This window comes from Muntiacus reevesi, chromosome 1 (assembly GCF_963930625.1).
Source record: "Muntiacus reevesi chromosome 1, mMunRee1.1, whole genome shotgun sequence".
NCBI lineage: Eukaryota > Metazoa > Chordata > Mammalia > Artiodactyla > Cervidae > Muntiacus > Muntiacus reevesi.
Window position 1 is genome coordinate 28,184,671 of NC_089249.1, and position 15,040 is coordinate 28,199,710.

The 15,040-nt window shown below is 41.4% G+C and overlaps 1 protein-coding gene across 1 annotated transcript in view; it reads left to right on the forward strand.

The window, feature by feature from the left end:
- Positions 1-2,108: 2,108 nt before the first annotated feature.
- TM7SF3 (transmembrane 7 superfamily member 3) overlaps positions 2,109-15,040 on the forward strand; it is a 41,381-nt gene continuing 28,449 nt past the window's right edge. The window contains exons 1-2 of the mRNA XM_065940009.1: positions 2,109-2,397; positions 13,404-13,558. Of these exons, the coding sequence (XP_065796081.1) occupies positions 2,307-2,397; positions 13,404-13,558 (246 nt within the window). The 5' untranslated portion in view covers positions 2,109-2,306. The remainder of the gene's footprint in view (positions 2,398-13,403; positions 13,559-15,040) is intronic.

The window sequence follows — 15,040 nt, forward strand, 5'->3', positions numbered from 1 at the left end:
TAATTATCACACTAAAGCTATGAGTATTTTTAAGGTTTTTGATGCAGCTCATGCTATAAAAAGGTGTATGAAATTACACTGTCACTAATTCCATCATAGAATGTCTTCTCAAATCTTTCATTCACACTCAAAGTTCTTGTTCTTTTGAAATAGTTGCAGCTTAGTTTCTTGACTTGATTTTGTATGTATGTTTGTTACTAGTAAATTTGAACTTATCTTTCATGTGTTTATTGGACATTTGTGTTTCTTTTATTATTTTAAGATTCCCTATTCATATTGTTTGCTAACTTTTATTTTTGGCCATCAACTTGATCATATTATTTATGGTGTTTTTTACTTTAATATAATTAAAAATGTTAAGTAGCCAAATCTACCAGTCTTTTTCTTTATGGCTTCCTCCTTTGCTTTTTTGCTTAGTAAGTTCCTCCACTTTCATGCTGCCAGATTCCAAGAGATTTTTGCTCAAATAAATTCTTAAAAGAGTGGGAGATCTGAGATATATAATTTATTTTTTGGTTATGCTGGGTCTTTATTACTTCTAGCCATCTTTTCCTAGTTTTGAAGAGTGGGAGCTGCTCTCTAGTTGTGGTGTGCAGGCTTCTCATTGTGGTGGCCTCTCCCCTTGTGGAGCACCAGCTTCAGTAGCTGCAGCACCGTGAGCTCAGAAGTTCTGACTTTCGGGCTCTAGAGCATGGCCTCAGCAGTTGTGGTACATGGGCTTAGTCACATCTTTAGAATCCTCCTGGATCAGGGATTGAACCCATGTCTCCTGCATTGTCAGGCAGACTCTTATCCACTGTGCCATCAGAGAAGTCCCTATTTTTTTAAAAACATGTATTTCCTCTAGCTCTGTTAAGATCTTGTGACAATGTGAGAGTTGTAATCCTTCCTCCCTAATACAGTTAATCAGTTATCAGACACAGTTTATTGCATGCTCCATCTGTGGATGCAAATGCTACCCTTATAATCGCTCTTGGTATTTCATCTACTGAGAATTACTGGAATGAGGACAGTAATAAAAACCATAGGAATAAACAGTAGTACCGCAGCTGTGAACATTTAGACCAGGCAGAGGAAGGACAGGAAAAGACTTGAAGACTTGTGCCTGTTAATATTATGGTGATTGCTATAGGTTTTTCGTTTAGTAGTGGATTAACCAAATATGTAATTTTCAACACGATTGTTCATTGAACTATATAACTGAAAAAGTAAAAGTGAAGTCGCTCAGGAGTGGGTTGCCATTTCCTTCTCCAGGGGATCCTCCTGAGCCCGGAATCAAACCCGGGTTTCCCGCATTCTAGGCAGATGCTTTACCGTCCGAGCCACCAGGGAAATCCTCAAAAAAGTGAAAGAGCAGGAAAAATAAAGCAGGGCACTCTTCCCCAAATAACTTTGAATCTATAAACCTAATTCCACCATCGTCTCGCGAGCCATCTAATCACATGGACCACTGCTCTTTAAACAGCCCTCGGGTATAAAATTAGAGAGGGGAAGTTCAGATGAAGGTCTTGAGTCTTCGAGGATGTTTCGCTTGGAGAAAATGAAACCTCATTTTTAAACGTGGCACTCATCACTATCGCAGTAAGTACTACAGACACAGCATCGCCCCCACATTTTCAAACTAACCTCTCCCTGAGCGGCTAAGGCAATTGCGACAGGGAGAAACGATCATCTCTAGCGTTTTGAGCACCAGATTCCTCTTTTTCTCCCCTTTTGCAAAGGACCGTTAAACGTGGTACCGGGAGACGTTAGGCCTCAAAAGAAAGGGTTATATTTTTCCTCGAACGGTGGCTTTCGTAAGTGCTAAGATACCAAAGTTGAGAGACACAGGTTACACCACAGAACTTCCTGGGGTCGCCGCTGACCCCGGGGTGGGGGTCTGAGAGGCTCGGCCAGCCGAACCGAGGCTCGCGCCGCCCGGACACGCCCCTCGATCCCGCGCGGCCCCCGGCCCCGCCCCGGCCCGCCCTCGGCCCCGGTCGCTCCCGCCCAGGCCCCGCCCCGGCCCGCCCTCGGCCCCGGCCGCCCCCGCCCAGGCCCCGCCCAGGCCCGGCCCAGGCCACGCCCCCGAGGCCCCGCCCCAGGCCCCGCCCCCGAGGCCCCGCCGCGTGACGTGAAGGTCTGGAGGAGGCGCGAGGCCGCGCAGCGGGGCTAATTACCGGAACTGGAACGGTCTGCTGGGCCCAGGGCGCGCGGGCTCTGCGGGGCTGGCAGGTGTGCAGGGAGTGCATCTTGGGAGTGATGGCGCCAGGCGCTGGCGACCCGGGGTAGCGCTGGCGAGACTGCGGGGCCCGGCCCGGGCAGCGATGGAGCTCCTTCGGCTGCTGCTCATCGCGGTGCTGGCTTCGGTAACCCGGGCGGCCGGCGGAGCTGAGATCGTCGGAAACTCCAGCGAGGGTAAGGTCGGGGGCGCCTGACTTCTGCAACCCAAACTTGGTCTGACATTTATTGCAAGGTCAAAATCCGCCCTGGGGTCAGTCCACTCAGCCGGGGAGGCGGTGCGTTCAGAACTGGCAGGAATGGATCGAGGTCCTTTCCTGCAGGAGACAAGTCCTATTGGCTAAGAAGGCCCTTCTGTCAACCTCTTAATCTATACTGGGGAAATGGGAAGAGATAGGAAACCCGCTTGTTCAGACACATTATTCTTTCCCTTAGGGCGTAGCCATGTTTGCAGGTTTAATTTAACACCGTGAAACACCCGCTTGCTCCCAAGTGGCTGATCTGAACCTCTGGACTGCGAAACTTGATAAAGCCAAGCTGCAGCGGTTCTTGTACTCCCCAAATCTAGATGCTTTTCAAATTCGTTATCCTCGGCGGAGTTTCAGAGGAAAAGTGAACCCAGAATGGGACTTCAGCTCAAAGGTCATGTGCTTGGTGAATGGATCTTAGCACTAGTTGGTGTTTTGTTAATGTAAACAAAAACCACTAATTGTACCAAGCCGATAATCATGTGCTTTTCCGTGTTGTGAGGTCAAGCGTATTTTGGTTATGTATTGAGCTTAAGAGACTAGTTGTGGTTCTGAAACACAACATTTTCTGAATAATGTGATTGTGCTTCTAAATGCTTATCTGTGAAACGCTCTGTGCAAACTGAATCCTAGAATTTTTGCCTAGGACTGAAGACCAAAGCTGAAAAGGGCAGTTACACTTTTGCAGAAGAAAAAAAAAGAAAGCCTTGTTTCTCACAGGGCACTCACATTCACTGCGTGCAGTCTGTGCCAGGTGCTTTTCATGACAGTGTTGTTTACTCCTGACAACCCTATGAGATAATTACTGTCTCTCACTGGTGGAGGATGAAGCTGAGACCCAGGATGATGCTCACTACAGGAGTGAACAGTTCAATGGGGCACAGGTAGCCTATGAACCCCTGTGTCTTGTAAATTTCATGGTCCTCCCCTTCTACAAAGCTGCCCTCCAGTGAGAATGCTTTATTTAGTATGGTGTTTTACCCTTAATTCTTCTCTGAATTCTTATTCCTTGAAATAGAATCTCTTCTCCCTTCCTCATCAGGCCAGCTCCATTCTTCCAAGGAGAAGAGTCTGAGAGATTAGAGTGTGCAGATGATCAGACTCGTGAAGTAATTTGAGAAATTAATGTTTTTCGGATGCTGTTTCTCACCTCCTTTCTGTGATTACAGCACTAGCGTTTCCTCAGCCACGTTATTCTTCTGCCCTTGCATCAGTATTGTTGTTCTGGGTAGGAGAAGGGCAGCATGTGGGAAACTGACTGCTGAGCAGTAATGAAACCTGATATTCTCCACATCTGTCAGGTAGAGATCAGAGTGGGAATTAACAGAGACACTTCAGCACTTGCATGATCCTCCTGGAAAATGGCTGGATTTCTATTGGAGGATTCTGATAACTTACCAACTTGAAATTGAGCAAGTGCCGTAAATTTGGAAAATTTATCCATCTTATAGCAGAATAACCTAACTTGACACCTTGTGTAGTGGTTTAGAAGCTAAGGGAAGCTTTAAAGGTGGCAGATTGAGTTTCTGGAATGTTTGGGGATGGTGACAAGCGGGGCACAGGAGATGAATCATACATCTAAACAGTTTTCTGTTCTCTTGGAGTCCCGGTTCCATGATACCCTTAACACCTTTAATTCAGTATTATTTCAGGTTCATATCCAGTAACTCACATGGAACTTACCCAGTAATTGGAGTTTAGCATCGTGCCCTTTGAACCTTCTTAAGTGCCTTAAGGAAGGTAGCAGGCCATTTTTGTAGTTAGTTGCAAGTGTTCTCTTTCTCGCAAAAGTGTGTATATGTTTGTATTTCTCTTCATCTTTTAGGGCCAATGAAAATTCATAAGAAGGTATCAGTGAGAAATTGGGAGGGCAGTTGAATGCCAGCCAGCTCAAGTGGCTGAACTATTTTTAATACTCCATCTGAAGAGAATTATGAAGTGTTGACAGATCTCTCCTACAATTTGTTGTGTTAAAGCAGAAACGTAAAGAGATATGTTTTAGTAAAATAGTAAAAAGGAAGAGTTGGAAAATGTTAAGGTTGCACATTTAGGCTCTCATTGAGAAAGAAAAGGAAAATATTGGGATTAGGCAGCTCCTTTTAGAATGGTATTATTGGAAAGAAGTCATCCCCAGGTGGCTCAGTGGTAAAGAATCCACCTGCAATGCAGGAGACGTGGGTTTAATCCCTGGGTTGGGAAGATCCGCTGGAAGAGGAAATGGCAAGCCACTCCAGTATTTTTGTCTGGGAAATCCCATGGACAGAGGAGCCTGGTGGGCTGCAGTCCATAGTGTCGCAAAGTCAGACATGATTGAGCCACTGAGCATACACACACACACACACACACACATTGAAAGAAAAAATGACTCTGGGTAGGAATGGAGGAAGAATATGAAAATAGAAAAGGATCCCGCTGTGGGTTAGATGGCAAAAAATATTTTTGCCAGAAAAGGCAGAGATACTGCTTTTTAGAGAGCTACAACCTGAGTGCTCTGTCTCCTGGTAGCCACTGTAATATCCTTTGATGTGATGTCTTTCCCACCCACCCCCAAGTCATAAGACTTGAATATCCCTCATAAAATGTATCTGATGCATCCTTTTCCAGATGACTTTGAGGTGCAGTTAAGTTCCTGTTAACCTCTTCAGGATGTGTTTTATATGCTTGTCTTCTTTTGTATATGTGTCTTCTTTCGCCATATATGTTTTTATGAGTAGTGATTGAATGCAGTTTCTGCCAGGCGGGATTGTTAAAGTCGTCTTGACTTTCAGTGTTTTCCCCTGCCATTCTGTGGAAGTCACTTTCTCAATGCTGTTTATGATGGATGTGCTGGGATTTATCCATGTTAGACCTCTTCTTTTCACTAGTATATTTGTAACAGAACCATACTGACTGCCTCCATAGTTTTTTTCTTGGTAACTACATGAATCTCTGAAACATTGGAAAGCTAATGGAAATTAATAATGATGTTTTGTTGTGCGGTGTTGGATAGTTTACAGATCTTTTTCCTATTTGATACTTTTAGCAGCCATTTGATGTATGCAGTACAGTTGCCTGCATATTACCATGAGGGAACTGACGTCCAGAGAAAATAATTACTTCCCCGAGGTCACAAAATTCAGCCATCATTTACCAAACACTTATCATGTGCCAGTCAGTTTCCTGGGACTGTATGAAGCCCTGGAATATCAAATATGACAAAGCCCTGCAAGTCAGGACTCAAACCATAATTGGTTTGTTTAACATGCAACCTTCTATAAAAATTGTGAAATGGCTCTTAGATTGCCTGTGTAATGCTGCCAAAGAAAATTCACAGAGAAGTTAGATAAAGGTAACTAAGGATAGGAAAAAATATAATTATCCTTCCCTAATTCATCAAGCATTGTGTTAGGAGTTCTCACACCTGGCAGAACATTAGAATCACCTGGAGTGCTTTGAAAAAAAGGCATTTTGATAAAGAGACAACTAGAAATTGAAATATAAAATAAAAAGCAAATTTATAATACCATCAAGAAACAATAAATATTTAGAGATGATTATAATGGACTATGGAACAGTCTCTACACAGAAAATGATACAGTGTTCTTGAGATAAATTAAAAAACTTAATAGAGAGATATCTCAAAATCACCGAAGAAGTATGTGTTATAAAAATATCATTTCTTCCCAAATTAATACTTGCAGTGACATCCCAGTCAGATTTCTACAGGTTTTTGTTTTGTTTTGTGAAAATTGACAAGTTGCTTTCTAACACTTATATGGAAATTAAAAAGGGCCCAAAATAGTCAATACAGTCTTGAAGAGGAAGAACAAATTTGGGGCAGAAATTAAGACTGTGATATTGATGTTAGGATAGGCAAATAGACCAATGGTACAAAGTTAAGAGTTCAGAAACCCTCACCTTGTCATTTGACTTCTGTCAGAGGTGAAATTTCTGAGCAGTCAGAAAACTACTTTCAACAAAGTTGCTAGGTCAGCAGGATATTCCTATGGGAAATGAACCTTGACTCTAGCCTCACATCCTATGTAAAAATCAGTTTCAGACTGATTTTAGACTTCAGTGTGAAAGGTAGAACAAAGTTCTAGAGGTTAACATGGGGAGTGTATCTTTATGATCTTGAGTTACGTTGGCAGATAATTCTTTAAAATAATAAAGGAAAAACTTGAGAAACTGGACTACATTAAGATGAAAACTTCTGTTCATCTCAGGGTAACAGGAGAGTGAAAAGACAAGCTATAAGAGTGGAGAAGATATTTGCACCATATCTGACAGAACACTCATATCGGTGATGCCTACAGAGTTCCTAAAATTCAGTAAGGACAGATAATCCAGTTTTTCACATGGGCAAAAGGCTTGAAGAGACCCTTTCATTGGAGAAGGAGATGGCAACCTACTCCAGTATTCTTGTCTGGGAAATCCCATGGACAGAGGAGCCTGGGGGGCTACAGTCGATGAGGTCACAGTCAGACACGACTGAGAGACCAAACAAGACCCTTTCACGGAGAGGATATTTAAATAGCCAATAAGTAAAGCAGAATATTCTTACCAAGTGTTGGCGAGCATCTTGGATTACTGAAATGCTCTCTCACGGGTTGATAGGGGTCACAATTGGCAAAACAATGTTGGATAACTCGAAAAATACTAAAATTGAACATAACTAAACCCTGTAACCTGATAATTCTACTCATAGGTTCTCCCAGTAGAAATGTGTACATGTACACCAAAAGATACATACAAGGATGCCTAAATGGAGTTATTTATAATTACTCCAAACTAGAAATAATCTAAATGTTCATTAACAGAATAGATAAATACATTGTGGTACATTTATTTCGTGAAGTATACAGCAATGGAAGTGAGTGAATAGTGGTTACTACAGCTACTGAGATGAATCTCACAAATGTTGATTTTTAAAAAGCTAGACATAATCTTCATGCCGTATGAGTCTGTTTAATTAAATTTCCAAAAGAGCCGATCTGTGGTTTTAGAAGTGAGGATCACGGTTACCTCTGGGAAGTAGGGAAGAGAGTGACTGGAAGGAGAGGCTAGAATGCTGTTTCTTGACCTGGATGTGCAAACTTTGTGCCCTTCTTTGTATGCCTTTATTATAATAAATATTTGCTTTGTAATTGATACTTGGGCCCTGACCCCAAGGATTTTGATTTAACTGATCTGGAGAGAGACCCAGGCAACAATATCTTAAAAAAAGCACCTTCAGATAATTGTAATGTACAACTTAAAATTCCTTTCTAATAAGGACACCTCATGAGTACTATAGAAAATATGAAAAACAGGAAATGTGCAAAGAAAATATTATTTAAAATATACCCCCAGAGATACCTGCTTTTCATACCCCTACTTATTTGTCAAGTGACTGGTTTGTTAAATATTCAACCAGTTTGTTAAATGCAGTCTCTCCCCTTTGTTCTCTGGCTTCTGCTTGGTTCTTGCCAGAGGCATTTGACTGGAAAAAGAGGATTGGTGAGACATCATCTTGCTTTTGGAAGCTTTTGGAAATCTGGAAAGTAATAGATGAAGTTGCAATTGTTTCTGAAATGCTACGTGTTTTTTCTTGAAGAAGTCAGAAGCAAGGGCTGTCACATACTGTTTTGGTCCTGATCATTATAAATTTTCTCACAGAAGTTGTTTGTTTTCGTTTCTCATTTTCTTAAGGTGAACAAGACCTCTTGGGTATTTTAACCATCTAGTGTCAAAGGTGATCTGCTACACTGTCACAGCAAAAACCTTCTCAAGTAGGTTTATTGCTGATATACACACATATATGTATATATATATATTTTTTTTTGTAAAATATATATACAGTTATTTTATTTCTTGTGCTTCCCAGGTGGCTCAGCAGTAAAGTATCCATTTGCAATGCGGGAGATGCAGAAAACCTGGGTCCGATCCCTGGGTCTGATCCCTGGGTTGGCACGATTCCCTGGAGTGGGAAATGGCAACCCACTCCAGTATTCTTGCCTGGAAAAGCCCATGGACAGAGGAGCTTGGTGGGTCCATGCTGTTACAAAAGAGTCAGACACGACTTAGTGACTATACAACACGCAACAATTTTATTTCTTATTTATTATTCATGCTGGAATGGTAATAGCATATATATTTATTAATAAGGGATTGGTTGGGGACTTCCTTCGCATTTCAGTGGTTAAGACTTTGCCTTCCAATGCAGCAGTACGGGTTTGATCCTTGGTTGGGCAGCTAAGATCTCATATGCCTTGTGACCATAAAAAACAAAACATAAAACAGAAGCAGTATTGTTACAAATTCAATAAAGACTTTAAAAATGTTTCACATCAAAAAATAATAAAAGATTGGTTGAATAATCATGGTGACATAGAATGTAATATTATATAACCTTTAAACTGGGAAACTAGAATTGTCTCTTGATGTGGAAAGATATCTAAGATCTAGAAGATGGGTTATACCAAGACATATTTGTGTTTTTCTTTTTCCCATTTACGTGGAGATGCTCATGCTGATATCTCCTAAATCCTGAAAGATTATACCAATTTGTTAATAGTAATTTTTTTATGCACAGTGTACTTGCTGGAGGAATTAACTTTCTCTACATTTCTTGCATTTTTGTTGTTGTTGTTAAGTAGCTCAGTCATATCTGACTCTTTGCGACTCCATGGACTGCCGCACACCGGGCTTCCCTGTCCATCACCAACTCCCCGAGCTTGCTCAAACTCATGCCCACTGAGTCGGTGATGCCATCCAATTGTCTCATCCTCTGTTGTCCCTTTCTCCTTTTGCCTTCAGTCTTTCTCAGCATCAGGGTCTTTTCTAGTGAGTCAGTTCTTTGCATCAGGTGTCCAAAGTATTGGAGCTTCAGCTTCAGCATCAGTCCTTCCAGTGAATATTCAGGGTTGATTTCCTTTAGGATTGACTGGTTTGATGTCCTTGCATTCCAAAGGACTTTCAATAGTCTTCTTCAGCACCACAGTTTGAAGGCATCAATTCTTTGGCGCTCAGTCATTTTTATTATCCAACTCTAACATCCATACATTACTACTGAAAAAAATCATAGTTTTGACTATACACACCTTTGTTGGCAAAGTAATGTCTGTGCTTTTTAATATGCTGTCTAGGTTTGTCATAACTTTTCTTCCAAAGAGCAAGCATCTTTTAATTTCATGGCTGCAGTCACCATCTGCAGTGATTTTGGAACCCAAGAAAATAAGGTCTCACTGTTTCCATTGTTTCCCCATCTATTTACTATGAAGTGATGGCATGATCTTAGTTTTAAATATGATCAGCCTTTTTAAATATGGTTATATATGATCTGAAAAAATATTACCATTTTGAGGGAAAAACATAAGTGACAGAAGTGTTGAGAGTGTCGTCACCATTTTATCTAGGTTGGATGTGTCCCTATTTTATAAGTTTCAGATGAAGAGTTAAGGTAGAACTTGTGTTTTGAGTGCCATCAGAGAAGGAGATTTTCTCCAAATTGTGTATTTTCTTTCTGCTAAGAACATCTCATGATCACTGTGGAAATTTAAATAAACCATGAAATGTGTAAAGAAAAGGAAAATTGGGGGAATTCTCTGGTGGTCTAGTGGTTAGAACTCTGCACTTTCAATGGGGAGGGCCCATGTGCAGTCCCTGTTGTGGAACTAAGATCACATAGTCAAAAAAAAAAAAAGAAAAGAAAAGAAAAATCACTTAGCATACATCTCCAGAAATACTTACTTTTATTACCTCTAATTATTTTGTTAAGTTACCGGTTGTTTGGTAATATATTTTTATTCCTATGGTTGTGTCTTTCCCTACTGTCTTTTAAATCACTGGAAGTTTTTGGTTCTCCTAGTATTTCTGAGTTGTGATAGATTAAGGAAAGGTTAAGAAAACCAATATTTCACTAGTTGATAGCATCAGTCTCTTTTAGGGCTTGTAAAGGTTATAAATGATTTTTTCCAGTGGTCATGTATGCATGTGAGAGTTGGACTATAAAGAAAGCTGAGCGCTGAAGAATTGATGCTTTTGAACTGTGATGTTGGAGAACACTCTTGAGAGTCCCTTGGACTGCAAGAAGATCAATCCTAAAGGAAATCAGTCCTGACTATTCATTGGAAGGACAGATGCTGAAGCTGAAACTCCAATCCTTTGGCCACTTGATGCGAAGAACTGACTCGTTAGAAAAGACCCTGATGCTGGGAAAGATTGAAGGCGGGAGGAGAAGGGGACAGCCGAGGATGGGATAGTTGGATGGCACCACCAACTCGATGGACATGGGTTTGTGCAAGCTCTGGGAGTTGGTGATGGACAGGGAAGCCTGGCGTGCTGCAGTCCATGGGGTCACAAAGAGTTGGACATGACTGATCTACTCAACTGACTGAAAGGTTCTACAGAGTATTTTGATTCAAGGCCCATGTAATGGGAGACAGACATAAAGATTATCAAAAGAGTTTCCAAGACGGGCTTAGGGGCAAACTTAAGTGTTAAGTGATAATAACCTTTATGAATTTGCTTACATCAGTTTTGGTCACAATACTCAAGAGGCAGAGTGACTAGTTCAGCAGAAGTACTTAAATAAATATTTGTCAAATAGAGAAAACGGGGTGGGAAGGCTCTGAAAACACAAAAACTGAAAGTGTAACTCGAAAAATGCAGGCCAGTAAATGAACTGAGTGCTGTGAACCATTCAAGGATGGAAATCTAATTAATTCCTAGGAAAACAAACTGATCTTGCTCTTAGTTTTGCAGACTAGAATTTATGGATAGTTTTAAGACTTGGAAGATGGCAGATAGATGATACCAAAATTAAAGTGCAAAACGTGAAAGGTCTTTAGGGCCATTTACTGAAATCCACTTAATTTTATACATAATTTTGGTTTCCTAGTAAAGTAATCTGGAGAAGGAAATGACAACCCACCCCAGTGTTCTTGCCTGAGAAATCCCATGGACAGTGGGCTGCTATCCATGGGGTTGCAAAGAGTTGACACTTAGAGGCTAGGCACAATAGAGTAATCATGGTGATGGGAAGGCCTGGGATATGTTAAAGTGCTTTCCTTGCTCCCTTTAAAAAAACAAAACAGGAAACTCACCACTTTTCCCAGACTTCCGTTGATTCTATTAGTCACTTAATATTTTTACCTCTCTTTGGGCTGGCGTTTTGTTCCACATAAAAGATGAAATGTCTTGTCTTGTTACATAAATAAGAAATACATCACCTTCATTAAAATTTTCTCTGGATTTTTAGAAATTAAACTATAACCACAAATAATCTCTTTTGTCATCAGTTTAAAAAGTAAGTTACAAAGGTACTATAGAGAGTAACTTTTATTCTGGGCTTCCCAAGTGGTTCAGTGTCTGCCAAGCAGGAGATGTGGGTTCCATTCCCAGGTCAGGAAGATCCTCTGAGGAAGGAAATGGCAACCCACTCCTGTAGTTTTGCCTGGGAAATCCCATGGACAGAGGAATCTGGTGGGCTGCAGTCCAGGGCTTTGCAAAGAGTTGGACTCAAATTAGGGACTGAACAACATCGACAACAAAAACCTTTATTCTCATCCACTATTTATATGTTCTGTTTGGCTTTCTTGGTTAGCCTTTCTTAATAGTCTTTCTTTTTTTTAATCATCCAGATGGAGTACTTGTGTTAACAACAAAAGCAGCAGAAAGTATTGAAAAAGTTAGTTTTCTTTGGAAATGGTACATAAGAATGAGTTAGGAAGTTATTTAGTGTCTGGAGTGTTTCTTTCAGCTCCAACTGACTCAAGTTTCTTTCTAAAAAAAAAAACATTGTTCCACTCTAAGGCTCTGGTGAATATAATCTTTACCTCATTGACTCCTTTTCATCTATATTAAATTGAAATCTTTTTGTTTATTTTTAAACTCCGACATCCAAGCCTGCTTATGTAATGCTTGCGAACTCTGCTGTTTATGCAAAGATACACTGACTCTAGGGCAGAGGGTGAGATGGGAACCCAGAACCACACAGAAGTCAAAGCAGCCTATTTAGTGGATTCCTTGAGAATTAGGTTGGAAAAGGAAAGAAGTGGTGAGCAGCTGCAAGAAAGACTCCCAGAGTGAATGAAATACGGCCAGGCAGTGGAGGCAGGTCGGCAGATGGGAAAGCCTAGATGAGGTGTTGGAAAACTTGTGATAGCCTACCTTTTATGTGGACTCTGAACCTGATCCTTCAACAAACAAACAAAAAGATCCTTGAAGACTTGTTTTTCATGAAGTACCTGGTGTGGACACTCAATACACATTATTGCCCATGTTGATGACACTTTCCTTGACAAGCTGGGTAATATAGTCCTAATAGACAGATGAAGAAATTGAGGTTTAAGGGAATTAAGTAAGACTTCCCTGGTAGCTCAGGTGGTAAAGCTTTCCACCTACAGTACGGGAGATCTGGGAATTAAGTAGCTTGCCCGAGATCCCATAGCTAGTAAAGGGTGGGATAAAACTGAAGCCAGATGTGTCTCTCTAGCTGGACTGATTTCAGAATATATTCTTTTTTTTTTTTTTTATTTCAGAATATATTCTTTAGTACCAGTGCATATACAATTGGTGGTAACTCATGAGAGTTGTTAATCCTTAAATTCAGGGATTCTGTTCTGAGTAGAGTTGTTACTGCTGCTACCAAAAGAGGGCTTTTTCTGGGCTCTGGAAGTCTAGCACCTTGAACATCCTGGTGTTTGCATCTTTGGAAATACCTTTCTTCCACTTCAGGTCTCAGTTCCACCCTTTCCAGATGAATCACCTTGGGCGGGGGTGGGGGGAGGTTTATGAGGAGGTGGAGGGTTGCTGCTTCTGCCTTTTAAGCTTCATTGTCCTCATTAATGAATAGGGCTCAACAGTTTTTTCTGAGGATTAAATTAACCTTGCATGTGTATTCAAGTATACAATTCCTACAAATTGGTTACAGAGAGGTATGAATGTTACAATGAAACATTTCTCCCCTTGTAGGTCTTCTGGAATTTTCTGTGGGGAAATTTAGATACCTGGAGCTCAAGAAGCCCTTTCCAGAGGAAGCTATTTTGCCTCATATTTCCAGCAATGTCACTTTTGTTATTTTCCAAATACACTCACAGTATCAGAATACAACAATTTCTTTTTCTGAGGTAAGTACAGAGTTACTTCCATAAAAACTATTTCCACAATTTGGTATCTTGTATTTAGTGTGAGCACTAGAAATTAATGCCTCTTTTTGTGTTAAATTTTTAAAAGATCAAGACTGAGTCCTGTCAAGTTAGTAATTTAGGCTGGCTAGGAGGTGAATATCTAAGGACTTTCTTGAGTGGTGACCTCTGATGCTGCTGAGTTTGGGGGGAGGGCGGCTTGTACCAAATGTCTCCTGCCTGCAGTTAGACTTTCCTCATACTTCCTACCTTTTCTTTTTCTTACCCTACTGGGTCCTTAGTGATTTTTACCTGAGAATACATTTCAACGGATTTCTGTGGTCGTTCGGCCATTTTAGTGTTGAAGTTTACTAAGACGCCTAATAGGATCAGCTTTATTCTTTAGAGTTTCATCGAAATAAAAGAATTCTAACTCTCAGTTTAACCAGAGCAGTGCTGGGCTCCCAGCAGCACTTGAGACCCTCTTACAGAGGTCCTCACTAAACCCCTGAACCTTAACCTCATCTCTGGGAAGTTTTCAAATATCCTGAATCAGCTGAGGCCATTAAGGCTTTGCCATTTCTGTTACCCTTTACAGATCTACTTATTTTTAGTCCATATGACCCCTTAGACTAATGCATGAATTTCACTCTGTATGAAGTTGTGCTGCATTTTTATTTGTCCTCAGGCTACCTGCTGGCTTCCCTTGTAGCTCAGCTGGTAAAGAATCCGCCTGCAGTGCAGGAGACCCTGGTTCAATTCCTGGGTTGGGAAGATCCCCTGAAGGAGGTATGGCCATGCACCCCAGTATTCTTGCCTGGAGAATCCCCATGGACAGAGGAGCCTGGCGGGCTACAGTCCATGGGGTCGCAAAGAGTCGGACATGACTGAGAAACTCAGCACAGCACAAGCCTACCTTCTAATATTCTGGAATTTGCTAAATGAAGCTGTCTTCGTCCAGTTGCTATATATTTTATGGACATTGGTCGTAGTATCTTTCACACTGAGTGTTTTGTAATTTTTGCTCCTGCCTTCCTGCCCCTACCATAAAGGTTTTGAAGATGTGTGTGTGTGGTGGTTTGATAGACTAGATATGGGGACTTTCCTGCTGGCTCTGTGGTCAAGAATCCTCCTGCCAATGCAAGAGCCATGGGTTCAGTCCCTGATTCAGGAAGATCCCACATGCCATGGAGCACAACTAAGCCCAGGTGCCACGACTGTTGAGCCTGTGCTCTGGAGCCTGGGAGTCACAACTAGTGAGCCCATGTGCTGTGACTGCTGAGGCCTGAGCACCCCAGAGCTTGTGCTCTGCCCCAAGAGAAGCCAGCATCACGAGGAGCCTGTGCACGGCAACTGGAGAGTAGCCCCTGCTCGCCACAAGTGGAGAAAAGCCCATGCAGCAAGTAAGATCCAGCACAGTCAAAAATTAATAGACTAGAAGTAGAAGGGTTTGATCGAGGAAGAGAGGAAAGAATAAATTATACT